Source organism: Hyla sarda, chromosome 1 (assembly GCF_029499605.1).
Source record: "Hyla sarda isolate aHylSar1 chromosome 1, aHylSar1.hap1, whole genome shotgun sequence".
Lineage (NCBI taxonomy): Eukaryota > Metazoa > Chordata > Amphibia > Anura > Hylidae > Hyla > Hyla sarda.
In genome coordinates this window covers 280,059,362-280,077,582 of record NC_079189.1, presented here as the reverse complement: position 1 = coordinate 280,077,582, position 18,221 = coordinate 280,059,362, and the positions used below count along the sequence as shown (strand labels likewise).

The window sequence follows — 18,221 nt, the reverse complement described above, 5'->3', positions numbered from 1 at the left end:
AGGGAGGGGGCATGTACTTCTCCCCGTGGAGATCTACGTCCTCAGCTCGGGGAGATAAGGGAGGGGGCGTGTACTTCTCCCCGTGGAGATCTACGTCCTCAGTTTGTGGAGATAAGGTAGGGGGCATGTACTTCTCCCCGTGGAGATCTACGTCCTCAGTTTGGAGAGATCAGGGAGGGGGCGTGTACTTCTCCCCGTGGAGATCTACGTCCTCAGTTTGGGGAGATGAGGGAGGGGGCGTGTACTTCTCCCCGTGGAGATCTACGTCCTCAGTTTGGGGAGATGAGGGAGGGGGCATGTACTTTTCCCCGTGGAGATCTACGTCCTCAGTTTGGAGAGATCAGGGAGGGGGCGTGTACTTCTCCCCGTGGAGATCTACGTCCTCAGTTTGGGGAGATAAGGGAGGGGGCATGTACTTCTCCCCGTCGAGATCTACGTCCTCAGTTTGGGGAGATCAGGGAGGGGGCATGTACTTCTCCCCGTGGAGATCTACGTCCTCAGTTTGGGGAGATGAGGGAAGGGGCATGTACTTCTCCCCGTGGAGATCTACGTCCTCAGCTCGGGGAGATAAGGGAGGGGGCGTGTACTTCTCCCCGTGGAGATCTACGTCCTCAGTTTGGGGAGATAAGGTAGGGGGCGTGCACTTCTCTCCGTGGAGATCTACGTCCTCAGTTTGTGGAGATAAGGTAGGGGGCATGTACTTCTCCCCGTGGAGATCTACGTCCTCAGTTTGGGGAGATCAGGGAGGGGGCGTGTACTTCTCCCCGTGTAGATCTATGTCCTCAGTTCGGGGAGATAAGGGAGGGGGCGTGTACTTCTCCCCGTGGAGATCTACGTCCTCAGTTTGGAGAGATCAGGGAGGGGGCATGTACTTCTCCCCGTCGAGATCTACGTCCTCAGTTTGGGGAGATAAGGGAGGGGGCATGTACTTCTCCCCGTCGAGATCTACGTCCTCAGTTTGGGGAGATCAGGGAGGGGGCATGTACTTCTCCCCGTGGAGATCTACGTCCTCAGTTTGGGGAGATGAGGGAGGGGGCGTGTACTTCTCCCCGTGGAGATCTACGTCCTCAGTTTGGGAAGATGAGGGAGGGGGCGTGTACTTTTCCCCGTGGAGATCTACGTCCTCAGTTTGGGGAGATGAGGGAGGGGGCGTGTACTTCTCCCCGTGGAGATCTACGTCCTCAGTTTGGGAAGATGAGGGAGGGGGCGTGTACTTTTCCCCGTGGAGATCTACGTCCTCAGTTTGGGGAGATGAGGGAGGGGGCGTGTACTTCTCTCTCCCCTTGCTCCGCCCTCCCCCAGCTTCGGAAATCTTCGGAGAGCTGGGGGAGGAGCTGACGCAAGGATTCACGGGGGCGCAAAGGGAAAATACCGACCAGGTGGCAACCCTAACAAACCTCAATGTATACGTCCTGAACTGAGCCCAAAATGTCACACATTTGGTCTTGGTCGGAGGAATAGTGTTCTATGGAACTATTCTGGCTATTGCGGTAAATGGAGGCGGTCAGATCGCTAGAAATATTTTGGGACTTGCTGCAGTTAAAGAAAAAAAAAACGGGGCCTGCTGCGGTACACATCGGCATCCATTTTTTAGCGGGATGTGAGTTGTTAGCTGTGATGTACTACATAAACGCAGTCTGAACCTAGCCTTGGGTTCACACTACGGTTTGTATTTACGGTTCCCGTATACGGCTGGAAGGAGGGGGCGGGGCTTAATCGCGGCGCCCGCACTCAGCCGTATTCGGAACCGTATTTAATGCATGTCTATGAGCCGACGGAGTGAACCGCAGCCTCCGGTCTGCTGCGTTTACGGTCGTATGCGGTTTCCCGACCGTAGGTAAAAACGCGGTCGACCACGTTTTTGCCTGCAGTCGGGAATCCGCATAAGGCCGAAAACGCAGCCGACCGGAGGCTGCGGTTCACTCCGGTCGGCTCAGACATGCATTACATACGGTTCCCGTATACGGCTGAGTGCGGGCGCCGCGATTAAGCCCCGCCCCCTCATTCCAGCCGTATACGGAAACCGTTGCTGGCTCTACAGAAATTATAGAAAAACCGCAGCGGCTATTGCACTGCTGTTTACGCCGCAGCCACAAATTGGCCATCATTATTTTGTTGTAGGTAGCGCCGAGGTAACGTTCACGTATGAAGACCGGTGTAATATATATATATATATATATATATATATATATGTCACCGTGCCCGATAGGTGCGTCCTCACCATGTTTTGCATTGACGTCACTATTTCGGCTGTCTTAAGGCGCCATTTTGTGGCGTTAAAGACTAATTTCTCCCCCAATTCGACCGTACCACGTGACTGTGACGTCGGGAGGTGGATTCTTGGTAAAGGAACCGGATGTAAGTTGTTGCTGAGGCGGAAGATATTGCGGGTTGTCCACTGTCGGTGCTTAGTGATATGTCGGAGTACGAGAGTGCTCAGAAAGGGGCCCTGCGGCTGAAGGGAATCGGGGAGCTCAGTGCCGGGAAAAAGTAAGTGACCCCCTATATAGCGGGATCGCCTGCCCTGTAGTAGTACACACCGCTAGAACGACTTCCTGCCCACACACTTTTGCTCAGCCAATAAGCTTCTGCGACTTTTATGTGGTAAAGAGAATTCCATAGAAATGAATCCCTATTCCAGTGCTTGATAGCCATAAATGGACAAGCTATATGTGCACTTACTTACGAAATGGGTCCGTAATAATTTTCCATTGCTCGAAACACCTGGAAGAATGGAATATATGTGCAGTCTGCAGGGGCATAAATGAATATTCCATCTGAAATGGATCCATAATTATTTTCCTGTGTTTGATAGGTGATAAATGAACAGAATACGGAACATAGTCCATATAAATGTGTCATCATTTTCCTGTGCTTGATAGACCAGGAATAAAGCATTTGTCATGCGCTGCTTATAGACTCCGCTCCTATGTGGTGCTCATTACACAAACAAGCAGATTTAGACTTCAGTCAGGAAAACTATGATGTACAGTACTCACCAGAACATCTTCAAGCAATGGCCGTTCATAGGCCAGAGAGTGCAGAGCAGTGCACGAAACGGCTGTCACCCTGTCTGTGAGCGTATGTAAACTGAAGTGTTCTTGGAGTGCTGTACATTGGGATTTTTAAGAGAGTACTATATTTTTTTTTGTGTTTTTTTTGGGCCCAACTATAAGCTGGACATAGTTCATGTTTTTTTCCTGATCTATCAAGCACAGGAATATTATAACGCAACCATTTCTATGGAATGTGTTCTATTATAAACTGCACATACATCCTTTTTGTCCCACATCTATTGAACCCAGGAAAAATATTACACATTTATTTCTATGGAATATGTGTTCATGCCCCTATATCCAGTTTATTCCTGGTTTATCCAGCAAAGAAAAATATTATACATCGGTTTCGATGAATGTATGTTCATTGCCCTATAAACTGTCCCAAACTAACCAAAATTAAAGGGGTTGGCCACCTAAAACACAACATTTAATGGACAACTGCAGCGCTAGCAAATTAGGGCCCAAATGTAATAATATCACGTTATATAAGTTTCTAAATGGGATCCATTACCTGGCTGGTCCCGTTTCTCCACTATGCCGCCACTGGAAGTCATCTCCTGGTCCCCTAATGCCTGTAGCGTCGACCTATTATTCTCTATGGAGCTGCTATCTTGGTCGACGCTACATCATAAATGCCCATAATGCGCCAGGGGATTGCTTCACTCCCCCTGCCGTTCGTTGTGCCGGCCCCTCTCCTCCCATCTTCTAAGTATTCATAATGTTATGCGCTCAGCCGGGGCTGCTAGTGCTGGGCGGTATGGCCTAAAGTTAATATCACAGTATTTTTTATTTTTTTATTATTACGGTATTACCGCCTGTCACCCCCCCTGTTCCCACTAGCGGTGTCAAATGTGCCCTCCGCGAGCGCTACCATCACTGCTAGTGGGGTCCCTGAGCCTACTAGCATTGTCACAAGAATGCCGAGCGTGGCTCTGTTCCCCGTCCCTGTCAGCTCTCAGGGTACGGGAACCTATTTAAAAGCCTCGCGCGCAGCTAACTTAGTACTGCGCATGCGCAGTACTAAGCAAATAGTGTAGGGCTAACGCTAGGCTCCTAGCGCTGCCTACGTTAGGCCTACGCTATTTGTGTAGTGCGGCGCCTGCGCAGTACTATGTTATCCACGCGCGAGGCTTTTAAATCTGTTCCCGTACCCTGAGAGCTGACAGGGACGGGGAACAGAGCCGCGCTCGGCATTCTTGTGCCAATGCTAGTGGGCACAGGGTCCCCGCTAGCAGTGATGGTAGCGATCACGCTTGTGGGAGGCATTCTTGTGACACCGCTAGTGGGCACATGGATCCTGGGGACACTGGCTGACAGGCGCAGCGGGGGCAGACAGTAAATGGATTAGCTTCTATCGGGCCACAGAAGCACAATAGCTTCTATCGGGCCACAGAAGCACAACCGGGACAAGTGAGGGCACCACGCTGGGCTCTACAATTCATCCGGAGGGTGAGGGAGGGGCCCGACCGGTATAGCGGTATGGGCAAAAATCCATACAGTGGGAGAAAAAAAGTGTTCTGCTTCTCCAGTATATGTGCTGCATTTTATTTACTCTAATTTATATGTCAGAAAATGCTGTAAGTTGCATTTAGTTACTAGATAACCACAACACCCAGCATGCCCTGATACAGCCTATGGTTGTTTGGGTGTTGCAGCATGTTGCACTGTATAGTAGTACAGTTAAGTTTATTGTGTAACATGCTGGGAGTTGTAGTTTTGGTTTGTGTCAGCTGCAGAGCCATAGGATGTGTCGAGGAATACTGGGAATTGCAGTTAGTAACTACAACACCCAGCATGCCCTGATGCAGCCTATGGCTCTGCAGCTGACCTGAACCAAAACTACAACTCCCAGCATGTTACACTTTATAGTTCTACAGTTTAGGTTACGGTGCAACATGCTGGAAGTTGTAGTTTTGGTTCAGGCGTGTTTGCATGCAACCGTGGGGCTCTTGGTCGGCGGGTGAGTATGAAGGGGGCGGGATTCTGGGGGTGCAATTTAGTGCAGGTGCCACTAAAAATAAATAAAATTAGATGGCACAACTGGCGGCAGCACTTGTCAGTCCGCCCCTGTACAAAACATACATGCATACATACACCAGCCACTGCCCCCTATATTATACATTACATACATCATACATACAGACACATCATACATACACCAGCCACTGCCCCCTATATTATACATTACATACATCATACATACAGACACATCATACATACACCTGCCCCCCCACATCATACATTACATACACACATCACACATATAACATACACACATCATATATACACATGACACATACTCCATACATATGCACACATCATACACACCCGCCGCTGCTTCCCCCATTACATACACACATATACCATACACACATCATATATACACTCACACCATAAATATACAAAATACATATGCACACATCATACATACACCTGCCGCTGCCCCCCTACATCATACATTACATACACACATCACACATATACCATATACACATGACACAAACACCATTCATATGCACACATCATACATACACCCGCCGCTGCCCTCTATATCATACATTACATACACACAGACACCATACACGCATCATATATACACTAGGGATCGACCGATTATCGGTATGGCCGATATTATCGGCCGATAATCACGATTTTGGGCATTATCGGTATCGGCAATTACCTTGCCGATAATGCCCCGCCACCCACACCACTGCCCCCCCCCCCCCCCCCCCCCCATACTCTGAGCGCTGGTGTGAGGTGCAGACTTGCATTGGCTCCTGCACCTCACACCGGCATTAAAGAAAAATAAGGGGGAAGTCTGTCTCTGATAGCCCGATACAGGGCTAAATCTATAAAAAAAAAAAAAAAAAAAAATAATTCACCTGCCCAGCGCCCAAAACTACTTGTCCCGGTCGTCGGGCGATAGGATTTCCACATCCCTGTGGCAATTACAAAAGAATGGCTGGGCCAAATTTGACAAATGAGGTATTGTTGGAAAGGTCTTTGGAAGTGCGGTAAACTTTATTTATTTATTTTATTTTTTTATGTATTGGCGCTGCAGATGTCCTTTTAATATAACCCTCCAGTGAGTATGATGTATTACTTAAACATAGTTTGAGGCTTCTGTGTGGCCCCATTCTATGGATGGCATCACATGGCTCTGCTCTTGCTTGGTCTTCTGTCCCTGCCTGTAAATGAATGGCTTATCGTCCATACATGGCTGCCTATGGAGGAGCATGTGATGATTCACGTAACTGTGCCTACACTCCTTGATTCAGCACAGTGTACAGCTATGGAGAAGGCAGAGTGAGGTTTTATTATCACGTGCTCCTCCATAGGCAGCCATGTATGGACTGTGGACATAGCATCTGGCAATGTAAGACAAGGATGTGAAAGTAACACATCATACTCTAAGCAGGGTTATTAACGGTAGGGTCAATACAAACTTGATGGGTACTAGCCTGCAGCTATGATATATATAAGGTATCTGAAATAAAATAAATAAAAAATATACACACAATCATAAATGTGCATAAATTAATACTGATTAACCCCAAAGAGGCACTGTCATTGTTGAAAACTTTTAATGTTACAGAACTAATCGTATGATGGCTTTTTGCACTATAATTTTTTTTTTTTTTTAAAGTCAATTTCCCCCAGAAATTGAATGTAAAAATAGCCACCACTAGAGGTCATCTGTCTTTAGCCAGACAGACTAGTGTTGATTTTGCAGCATACCAGATACAGTCCGTAAAGCGTGCCAGTATCCAGTATAGGAGATTTCAGCTGTATGCATGCAGCCTATTCACGGGCACGCACTGCCTGTGAACGAGCACAGGGAGCGTGCACACAGGCAGTGCGGGATACAGGCAGGTCCCCCCTTCTCAGCTGTGCCCGATCCTGTGTCCCATAGCACACCCCTCCCTCCCCCCCCCCCTTCTCAGCTGCGCCCGATACTTTGTCCCATTACACACGTGTGTGTGTGTGTTAGGGGGTGGGGGAACTGCGACGCCTGTAGCTGCTGTGGGGAACTGCGACGCCTTTAGCTGCTGTGGGGGAACTCCAGTGCTAGCCAGTGACAGCTATGTTCATTAGTAGAGATGAGCGAACTTACAGTAAATTTGATTTGTCATGAACTTCTCGGCTCGGCAGTTGATGAATCTTCCTGCGTAAATTAGTTCAGCTTTCAGGTGCTCCGGTGGGCTGGAAAAGATGGATACAGTCCTAGGAAAGAGTCTCCTAGGACTGTATCCACCTTTTCCAGCCCACCGGAGCACCAGAAAGCTGAACTAATTTATGCAGGAAAAGTAATCAACTGCCGAGCCGAGAAGTTTGTGACGAACCGAATTTACTGTAAGTTCACTAATCTCTATTCCTTAGCATCCAACTTTACTAGGAAAAGATAAAACAGATAGAAAACATATTCATAAAAATACTGTACTTTTAGCTATAAAATTCTTGCACTCATTATTTAAAAATCTATTCTTATATTTATACATTTTATCCTGTTATGAACTTGCCATAATGTTTTAGGAATACTGCAGGCAAGCTCCAAGTATCTTCCTCTGTGTAACATGTACAGCATGGAACCAGAGAGAAAAGCGTTAAGTAGAGTGCAGCTCATGCTCGCTCCCCAGACTCAGGGAGACAGACACACGCCCCCTCCAGCCTGCACAATGAAAAAGTAACTGAGCAACAGATAAATGCTTATATCTCTGGAAATAAAGATCCTAGAGACATAAAACATATATGTACACGATCAGGATTAGGTACCGGGTAACATCGCTTTTTTTTTCCTTTTTGCAACTATGATCGATACGATTTAAAGCGCAGCTGTCATGAAATTTTAGTGTAATAACCTGCACACAGCCTTTGTACTGTGTGCAGGTGTTGTGTACAGCAATAATTTTACCTCATATTTGCAGGCTTTCCTGACGCTAAAAAGTGCTTTTAATCAAAGCCACTGACGGTCGGATAGGCGTGGTGCGAGGTACGCAATGCCACGCCCACCCATACACCCACTTTGTATCTCAGTGCTGGGACCGCTGTGTGATTGACACACAGGTCCCAGCGCATGCGCCCTTCAACTAATGTAACGTGCGCGCTGCGTGTGTGTGTCATCCAGCAAGCGCTCCCTCCTCCAGCGAGCGCTCGCTCACACGCTCTCTGCACCTAGCCCTGCACAAGTGCACTGAGTAAGAGGGGGACGACGGTGGCGGGAGCGAGCGTTACATTAAAGGTCGCATGCGCTGCTACCTGTGTGTCAATCACACAGCGGTTCCAGCACTGAGATATAAAGTGGGCGTGGCAGCGGCAGGGCATCGCGTACTTCGCATCACGCCTATCCGACTGTCAGTGGCTTTGATTAAAAGTAGGGATCGACAGATTATCGGTTTTGCCGATATTCACGATTTTGGACGTTATTGGTATCTGTTATTGATGATCCGATAATGCCCCGCGCACTGCCCCATTGCCTCCCCCATCCCCGGTTTTATAATTACCCGTTCCCGGGGTCCACGCTATTTCTGGCTCCTGCGCCGTCCTGTGTTAGGCTGTGCGCAGCGCAATGACGAGTGACGTCCTCAACGCGATGTCACCGTCATTGCGCACAGTGACAGCTCAGGAGGACGGCACCGGAGACAGAAGTAAGCGGACCCCGGGAACAGTTAATTATAAAACCGGGAATGGGGGAGGCAATGGGGCAGCGGCGGCGGTCTCTAGCCAGAGCGGTGTCGGTGATAGGACTCAGGACCGGCAGGGGGAGAGAAGCGGGTGGCGGTCTCTGACACCGCAAAAGCCGCTGCAGTTCATTGATTTAAAGCACCCGCTTTAAATCAATGATCTGCAGCAGTGTCGCCGGGGGGGATAAATAGCCGTTAGCTTATACCGATATTCCAGTATAAGGTATCGGCCCTAACCTCCACAGAGTATCGGCCCTAACCTCCACAGAGTATCGGCCCTAAAAAAAGATATGTCGATCCCTAATTAAAAGCACTTTTTAGCGTCACGAAAGACTGCAAATATGAGGTAAAATTGCTGTACACAACACCTGCACACAGTACAAAGGCTGTGTGCAGGTTATTACACTAAAATGTCATGACAGTTGTGCTTTAAGGACTCAAAACTATTTTTGTTTTTGCACTTTAGTTTTTTCCTCCTCCCCTTCTAAAAATCATAACGCGTTCAATTTTGCATCTACAGACCAATATGAGGGCTTGTTTTTTGTGTCACCAATTGTACTTTGTAGTGACATCACTTATTTTATAACCTAATCTGTGGCGAAACAAAAGAGAACTTATTTGTGAAGTAAAAACTTTCACCTTATCTTTATTCTGTAGGTCCATACGGTTATGATAACAAATTTGCGTAGGTTTTATTTTACTTTTATTTTTAAAATGATATGACCCTTATAAGGCTGGGTACACATCATGTCTTTGCCATACTGTTTTCAATCCGTTTTTCTAAAGAAAACCATATGGCAAAAAAAGGATGGAACAGTATGGAAAAAAGTAAACCGTATGCGTTTTTAAACAGTATACTGTTTTTAAATGTGCATACAGTTCTGTCAGTTTTTATAGGAAAAAACCCATACGTTTTGAAAATTTTGTCCATTTTTAATGGGAGGAGTCTTGGGTGGGGACTTAAGGATACAAATGCGCATGTGCAAAGTAAAGTATGCGGTTGCAGTACGGTTTTTAAACCAGAGTCAAATGTATGAGGTCTCATTTTCTGCAGTTTTTCTCTCTGGTCTGCAGTTTTTATTGGTACCATTTTTGTTTTGATGGTACTTTTTGATCGCTCTTAATAATTTTATTGTATATGAAGATACCAAAAAATGCACAATTTTGGACTATTGGATATTTTAATAGTTTGGATATTTTAATAGTTTGGACATTTACGCACGTGGTTGTACCACATATGATTATTTTTAATTACATTATTTTATTTAAAAAAAAATAGGGGGTAATTCAAACTTTCATTAGGGGAGGGGCTTATTCCCAATTCTTACCTTTTTAAATACGTTTTTACACCACTTTTTATTTATTTTTTTTTATTTTTTTTTAAAGCTCCCTTAGTAGGCTATACCATGCAATCTTCTTCTAATTGCATATACTGATCAATGCTATGCCATAGCATAGCATTGATTAGTGTTATCGGTGCTTTGCTGCTCCAGCCTGGAGCAATAGAACACTGGATGGCGAGGAGTCAGGTAAGTGCCCTCTCACCGTCCTCTCAGCTGATTGTGGCATCTAAAATTTAAGTGTCCCAATCAACTTTGAACGCGGCGTCTAAAGGGTTAGTGCCGGGCATCCCTGGGTCCTGGCTGCTAATAGCAGTCGGGACCCACAGGGTTTAAAGCATTCTCCACTTGTGAGAACACTTTAAACGCCGTTAACTGGACACAGGGCATACAGGTACACCCCGAGTCCTTAAGGTCTTGGGAACCTGGGCGTACGCCCTGCATCCCCAAGTGGTTAAATAGATACAATTCTGTTTGAATAAATGTATGCATCAATACATTTGTCCTATTGCTAGCACAAACCTTATGTCAGTATATCACTTTGGTGTTGTGGTGGGGTACACATTTTATATACTACACAATGAAGCCGCCCCCTTTTCTTTTTCACTCCCTCATCTGATACCTAACCTTGTTTAGAGAAACAGGGGAGCAGTTTTCCATAGACCTGTAGTGCATTATTTAATCTGGGGTCATGCATTCCCCCCCCCCCCCCACCCTTCCCTTTTGATAGTTTATTTTAATGTACCATTTTATGTTTTAGGAAGAAAAAGAAGGGTAAAGATAATGGTAGGATGATGCAGCAGATTGTGACCAACAAGAAAAATGAAGAGGAAAAGAAGAAGCCTGCCTTAGATAAAAGAACACCAGCACAAATTGCATTTGAAAAGATGCAGGAGAAAAGAGTAAGTAAAATAAGATTCTGAACTTCTACTGTATTACTTAGTAGCATTTAGTGTGAAAATATGTACCCTTTTACCATATGTATTCTGGTTTTGTTTCTACACCATTCGCCACTTTTGTACCCATCTGATCACAGGCGGATTCTGAGCATATAATAAACATTTTAATTAGTCTGTACGTGGTCTGACACTGTAATGACCGGCTTATATATTTTTTTCTTTTAGCAAATGGAAAGAATTTTAAACAAAGCTTCTAAAACCCACAAACAGAGAGTTGAGGTAGGTAATGTTACTGTACCTGACAAAAAAAAAAAATGGTCTCTGGTATTGTTTCTTCCTGTTTCTGCTGCACACCACTTCCTGGTGCTAAGTCCAGTACATCACATTCCTGCGAGCACAAGTCACATATGATTAAAATAGCGTAATACACTAAAAAAAAAAAACTGGTGTGTTGGGATCTGGTTATCATAAGAATAAAAATAAATTATATAAATGCACATACACAATAACCCATACTATATCTATAAAACATTTTGAAATAATCAAGGCCTTATACATGAATATTAAGGGTATGTTCACACTGAGGAATTGGAGGGGAATTTACTCGAGTAATTCCCCTTGAATTCTCTGCTCCAAATTAATGCACATCTCCTCTGCCCATTGACGTTAAAGTTTTTTCTGCTGTCTTGTTCACACTGTGGAAATTCTGTTTACAGAATTCTGACGCTGAATTCCTTTCTGCTTGAAGAAAGAACATGTTCATTCTTCAAGCGAAATCCGCAAACAGAATTCAATAGAAGTAACTGGTAAGAAAAAATTCCGACCAACATGGTTTTCAAGCGGAATTCATGTGGAATTCAGGAAAGTAGAATTAAATAGCCTTCTCCTTCATTCCTCTTCATTTCCGCATGGAAATTCCACTTGCATTCCTCTCTAATTCCGCTTGATGGATAAAATAACAGAAGGCAACAAAATTTCCTGACTGAAATTATTCCTCTTGAATTCCTCAGTGTGAACATACCATAAGAAAAAGCCTCACCTGTGTGAATTGCAGTCATCTAATTCATCTGTGTATATGCAGAATGTGTAAAATAAATATATATAATATTCCATATTGAAAAGCAAATGCAGTATAGTTGGGCAGCCACCTACCTCATCCACCAATACTCAGCATATAAACAAAGGTGCAGTTGCTCGTAGCACCCAATGGGAATTTTGTAAACGTATTCTCTAAACAGGTTTTGATGATTCTCCCACAATGAACATGGTCAGAAACAGATGGCTCCATTCTTATGTAGTGGCCGTGCTGGACTTCTGCAGCTCAATCACACAACTACTACAAGTGCACAAAATTTTTAACTAACTAGTCTCCATATGCAAACAAAATGTTATGTGGAAAAAGCTGTAAGATGCAGGTATTTTCCACAGCAGGAATACTGCAAACTATTTTTCCTCCTCACCGTGACAGCACCACCTGAGAGCCTTGCAGAATAAAAGGAAGGCCCTTCTTCTCCGACCTCAATGGTTTCCTGTACCTTGGGAAGCCTAGAAGAAGAGTCCCTCTTGCAGGGGGGGGCTCTATAAATTTAATCATGGCTGGGGAGTTTCCTGTAGGCTGACCCCCCCCCCCCCCCCCCCCCTTCCTCCTCAGTGCAGGCAGCAGTGGTTTCCCTCTATGGACCCTGGTTGTTGGGGCTCACCAGTCCCTCCGTTTGAATTTCCCATCCCTGCCCCTCTCCTACTCCCCGAGCGATGCGTCTCCTGAATACCTTATGTCCTGTGAGCTGGCTGGCAGTTGCTGTGAGCGCCGGAATGTTTGCGGGAGACAGCGCAGCAAGTCCCAGAGTCTGAGTGCGGATGCCGGCGGAGGCTGTGGCCTACAGGGGGTGTGTGAGTTACGTCGCTTTGGCAAAAGTGACGTTACAAAGCGCACAGAGCGGCACGGAGTGCCTCTTGCTGTGAGCTGGCCGGTCATACTCAGTTTCCTGCAAGTGTTGCTGAGCGTCCAGCCTGGGAGAAAGGGTGCCCTTTCCTCTGCATCATGAGCTCTGGTGAAGTACCGTAGCGTGTTCTGACTCCACCTATGGTACCCGTGGTCATGAGTGAGTGTCTCTCCTTTATTTCAGTGTATATTTTAATTGCGGTCTTTTTTTTTTAAATTTTTTTTTATAGGGTGATGCGCCTAAAAAAGGCCACCAAAAAGATGAAAAAAACGCAAATGTAATATTTGTAAAGGAAAATTGTCTGCGGATTATGAAAAACCTTCATGTCAATCCTGCATTAACAAATTGATTTCTACTGAAGTCCCAACCCTAGTACCGTCACTACTGGCGCAAATGCAGGACCTTTATTAGGAAGGGAATTCAAGCCTCTATCCAAAATATTGCATCTCCTTCTGTTACTGCTGATATTATTAATCCAGTGGCAGTTCCGCAATCTGATTCTGAGGAGGAGGGGATTATTGTGGCAGGTGAGTCAGAAGAGGATACTTCAGGGAAGACTGTAATCCCATTTGAAGATACTGACCAATTGGTAAAAGCAGTTCAGTCCGCAATGGACATAGAGGAACCTAAGTCCATCCAGGACATTGTTTGAAGGCCTCGACACTAAAAACGTAGAGTTTTCCCTACTCTTAAAGCTATCTCCAAGGTTATTTTAAAGGAGTGGGAAAACCCTAATTAAGAAAAAACCCTGTTCCAAAAGCTTTTAAAAGAAAGTATCCTTTTGCTGACTCTGCCACAAAAAATTTAGATCACCCCCAAAAAATTATGTGGCTATTTCCAGAATTTCTAAAAAAAAATAAAAAAATCCTCAAAGATCCCATGAATAAGAAAATTCATATTTTTCTTTAGGGAACTTGGGAAGCCTCGGGTGGTGTTCTCTGGCTGGATCAATTAACAGCAAATATCCAGAATAAAGTCCTTTTTTAGAGATCAGCTTTTAGCATCCATCCCTACTATACGTAAAGGAGTGGCCTTTCTAGCAGACAATCATGCGATAAGATTATCCGCCCGTACCGCAGCCCTATCTAATTCAGCCAGAAGTGCTTTATGGTTAAAAAATTGGTCAAGAGATCCCACATCTTAAAATAATTATGTGCCCATACACTGTGAAGGTGAATATTTGTTTGGTTCCTACCTGTCTGACCTTCTTGAAAAAGCTAGTGATGGGGGGAAAAAAGGTTTTCTTTTCTCCTTTGAACCTAAGCGTAACCATTCCTTTCGGTCCAGGGGTAAAGGAGGAGTTCAGAATAGAGGTAGGGGTCAGTCGGGTCATTGGAAATACTCCAAGAAAAAAAGCGGCCTCATGTTTAACCAGCTCTCCACCTCTGGTAAAAATCCAGGGGTCTCAATGACTGGGTCCTGCGAGTGGGTGGCAGACTGTAAAGTTTCTTCCCGGGTTGGAAGGAGATAGCAGGCAGTTCCCAAGTTCTGGACATTGTTCAAAACAGATTAAAGTTGGAGTTTTGCACCCTCCCACCCACTTGCTTCGTCATCACAAAAAACCTCTAGGTTCAGTGGGCCAGATTTCTGTTCAACGATATTAAAACTTTTTTATTTTTTATTTTTTTTACTTGAAAAAGTGGTCCTAGTTTCAGTGCCTCCAAGTGTAAGTCAGGGTTTCTACTCCACTTTTTTTTCCCCTTGTCAAAAAACGCAACACTTTTCAGGTAATAATAAATCTAAAGCCCCTAAACAAATATATGAAATGCCAAAAATTCTAAATGGAGACTAGAAAATCAACTGTGAACTTAATAACAAAGGATTACTTTATGGCTTCACTGGACTTAAAAGACTTGGTTTCATGCGCCAATACACACGGACTTTCAAAAATTCCTAAGGATAATGGTTCATCTAAACTCTCAGCTAATTCATCTGCAATTTTGTGCCCTTCCTTTCGGAATCTCGTTAGCTCCAAGAGTCTTCACGAAGGTGGTGTCAGGGAAGGAGAAGGATTATTCATTCCACACCTAGATGGCAGACTCGGCTATAAAGGTACAACCTTTGTGTCTCGCACTCTCCTCATTTTAGAAAAACTAGGATGGGCGGTTCATTTTGAAAAAAAAAAATCACCTCCCTCTCCAACCTAGCAAAAAAAAAAATCCTTTCTGGGTATCATCCTGGACTCTGCAAGATAAGCATTTTCTTCCCCCCCCAAGAGAAAATTGACAAGATAATTAATTTTGTTAAAGATATTTTGAGGTGCCCCCCCCCCCCCCCCCCCCCCCCGTATTTCTATTAGAAGAGGTATGTCCCTGCTTGGTTTATTTACAGCCTTCATTCCTGCCATCCCTTGGGCACAGTTCCACTCCTGCTGTTTGCAAGCTGAACTTTTAGGATCTTGGCATGGATCCCCTGGTAATCTCCCAATGCCATAGAATCTCTTCTATGGTGACACAGTTCAGAAAATCTGTCTAGGGGGTTGGAGTGGTGCATTAAAAATCCTACAATTCTGGGAAGCTTCCCTTAGTGTGGAGTCCTCCAGCTACAAAGGGCTGATGGTCGTCCTTTGTGCTTTGCAGACTGTAGGACAGCCATTATATGGGAATAAGGTTAAAGTTCTTTCTGATAACTCTGTCGTTGCCCTAAGAAATAGTCAGCTTTTAGTTGTGCCCGGTCTGTTAATGTCTCTCTTACCAGGTCCTTTCCTGTGCAGAAACCCACCTAGCCTCAATCTCTGCAGTTCACTTGAAGGACACTCTAAACACAAGGGGAGACTACCTCAGCAGACATCTTATACATCAGGGGGAATGGTGCTTAAATCCGTAAATGTTCAAGAAAATTGTTTGAGGGATCCCCACATAGATCTCTTTGCCAACGGGCAGAATCGGCAAGTGAAACATTATTATTCCGTGATACCAACAGAAAACCCAACAGCAGTAGATGATCTGTTCCAGTCCTGAGGAAGAGGAATGAATTATGCTTTTCCCCCTCTGGCTCTCCTACTGAGAGTAATAAAGATCAAGGAAGACAGGGCAAGGGTTATTCTCAGCCCCATTCTGGTCTCGCAGGGCATGGTTTTCTTGTCTCTAGGAAATGTCAGTATTGGACCCTTGGGTCCTACCAGAGATGACAGATCTACTTTCAGGGTCCAGTTTTTCATCCAGATGCCCGAAATTTACATCTAACTGCATGGAATTTGAAAGGTTGATTCTTAAGAATAAAGGTTTGTCCAATTCAGTTATAGCAACTTTACAATTAAGCAGAAAGCCGATTACATCAATTTATTTAAAAATATGGAAAGCCTACCTAGAATTTGCAAAGCCCGCTAGTACAGACTTTAACAAACCTAATTTATCCTTCTATCCGAGACTTCCTTCAGGAAAGACTAGAAAAAGGCCTAAAGTTAGCCACTCTTAAAGTGCAGGTGTCGGCGCTAGGTTCTTTATTTACCCAGTCCTTAGCCAGTCACCCTTGGATCAGGTTCCTTAAGGCAGTACATGGCCAGGGGAGGCGAGTAGTGAGAAGTGGAAACCTAGCCTTGCTTTTGTTTTGATGAACTATTGAAGGTGTTGATGTTGCATCCATAGTACGGGAGCAAAAAAGCACCCATAATGTTCCTTGCCTGGAAGTGGCCAAATGCTGAAAACAATCTTTCATGGCGACAGTCTGTGGGTAAAAAGGTCTTTTCTGATTCACTAAAATCTTTTCTTGTCAGAAATTTCTCTATTGATAACTGTTACAGCTAGGACCACTGACCAGGATTGTGGCTCGAGTGGTTATAGAGCCTGTACAAACAGGGTTGGCAGGTTGCATATCCTTGCATCTCGCACTTCCTGACCTTACTTGTAACGGCTCTATCTTGGGCTGTATAACAGCTAGAGCCTGATTGATAGCATTAAAAAATATAATTTGTCCAACAAAATTAAAAAGCCCTCGCCTGTTTTGACTGAAAAATACAAAAATTACTCCCTAAAAGCAGGGTTAAAAAAACACAAATGGCAAAGCTAAAAATTGGTGTGTTGCGATTGTGTTAACGTAAACCATGTAAGATAAAAAAGTCATGCATAAATACAATAACCCATACTGTATCTATAAAACATACTTGGGGTTTGTACACACAACTGCAATTCGCACAAGGGTGAGGCTTTTGCTTAGCAGAGTGGTACTGTTTTTGTCCATGTGCCGAAACCAACAATGTTGTGGTTCTTAATGGGTCACTTGGCCTAATTTTCAGACTATTGTTAATATTATAGTTTACATTATTTTTATGTATTTCAGGATTTTAATCGACATTTGGACACCCTTACTGAACATTATGACATTCCGAAAGTCAGCTGGACCAAATAAGATTTGTTTTTATGGACTTAAAAGCCACATTTGCAAAACTTTATTATTTTTATTTTTTTTTCCCTGTGCAGGGTCAACTCTCCCTCTTCATGCATTTTTTTTTTTTTTTTATGTGAACAGGGAAGGCACACTTGTGCTGTATCGTTCCCTCCTCCCCCCCCCCCCCCCCCCCCCACCCAATTGCTGTGTAAATAAACTTTGTAAACAATTGCTCAACTTCCTTGAGTTTTATATATATATTTTTTTTAACACTTGAATTCTTTCTTGTATTAGGCTCTTTTCACATTTGCTTTATGACTTCAAAACCGAAGCCAGGTTGTTGGGATCTCAGCAGCAGACAGACTTTGCTAAACTTTATAACAGTATCTATAGACCCAGATTTATCAATCTATCTAATGGTAGGGTATTTGACAGGGCACATTTTGACGCTGTGTATTTCAGTGCTAGCAAAGTCTATGGGTGTTTAATATAACTTCCATAGACTTTGCTAACACAGACCGTAGGGACGGGCTGCACCTCAATGGGGAGGGTGCAGCTGTGCTTGGGGAGAAGATGGCTAGAAGGGTGGAGGAGTGTTAAACTAGGGACTCGGGGGAGGGAGTCTACAACATAGAGGGGGGAAGACAGTATAGATAGAGAGGGGGGACTTAGTAATGTACCTGGGGGTGGAGCGGAGGGGTGGGGGGGGGGGGGTGTTAGAATAGTTAATAGGGATAGGCTTCATAGGAAGAAAAAACATACACCATTGATTTGCATGTTGACTGTTACATTCTTATACTGTTCAAATTTAATTTGACACAGTCACCATTGGAGAGGAATAAATTACTCAGGTTACGTCAAATTAAGTAAACAATCATACATTTATTTAAGGCTCATAGACAAATATGGTAGACAGAACTAGTAAATCTTATGTAAATAACAGTTCTTGCTTAAGTATTACCATAATGACATT

At 44.4% G+C, this 18,221-nt stretch overlaps 2 protein-coding genes across 4 annotated transcripts in view; one reads left to right on the top strand and one right to left on the bottom strand.

Moving 5' to 3' along the window:
- Positions 1-2,444, bottom strand: part of LOC130368859 (histone H3-like centromeric protein A) — a 132,681-nt gene extending 130,237 nt beyond the window's left edge. Inside the window, exon 1 of one of the 2 annotated variants that reach the window (XM_056573241.1) lies at positions 2,311-2,444. The gene's annotated coding sequence lies outside the window, so the exon portion shown is untranslated. The remainder of the gene's footprint in view (positions 1-2,310) is intronic. The other variant, XM_056573249.1, reaches the window with a different exon arrangement.
- Positions 1,357-17,437, top strand: FAM32A (family with sequence similarity 32 member A). 2 transcript variants are annotated; one of them, XM_056573283.1, is made up of 4 exons: positions 1,357-1,490; positions 10,841-10,982; positions 11,205-11,258; positions 17,201-17,437. In XM_056573283.1, the coding sequence occupies exons 1-4, from the start codon at positions 1,468-1,470 to the stop codon at positions 17,267-17,269; spliced, it is 288 nt and encodes a 95-aa protein (XP_056429258.1). In that variant the 5' UTR covers positions 1,357-1,467; the 3' UTR covers positions 17,270-17,437. The 2 variants fall into 2 exon arrangements, with proteins under 2 accessions (XP_056429258.1, XP_056429247.1); XM_056573272.1 differs by lacking the exon at positions 1,357-1,490 and adding an exon at positions 2,356-2,490 and having other exon boundaries at positions 17,201-17,434.
- The last annotated feature ends 784 nt before the right edge of the window (positions 17,438-18,221 follow it).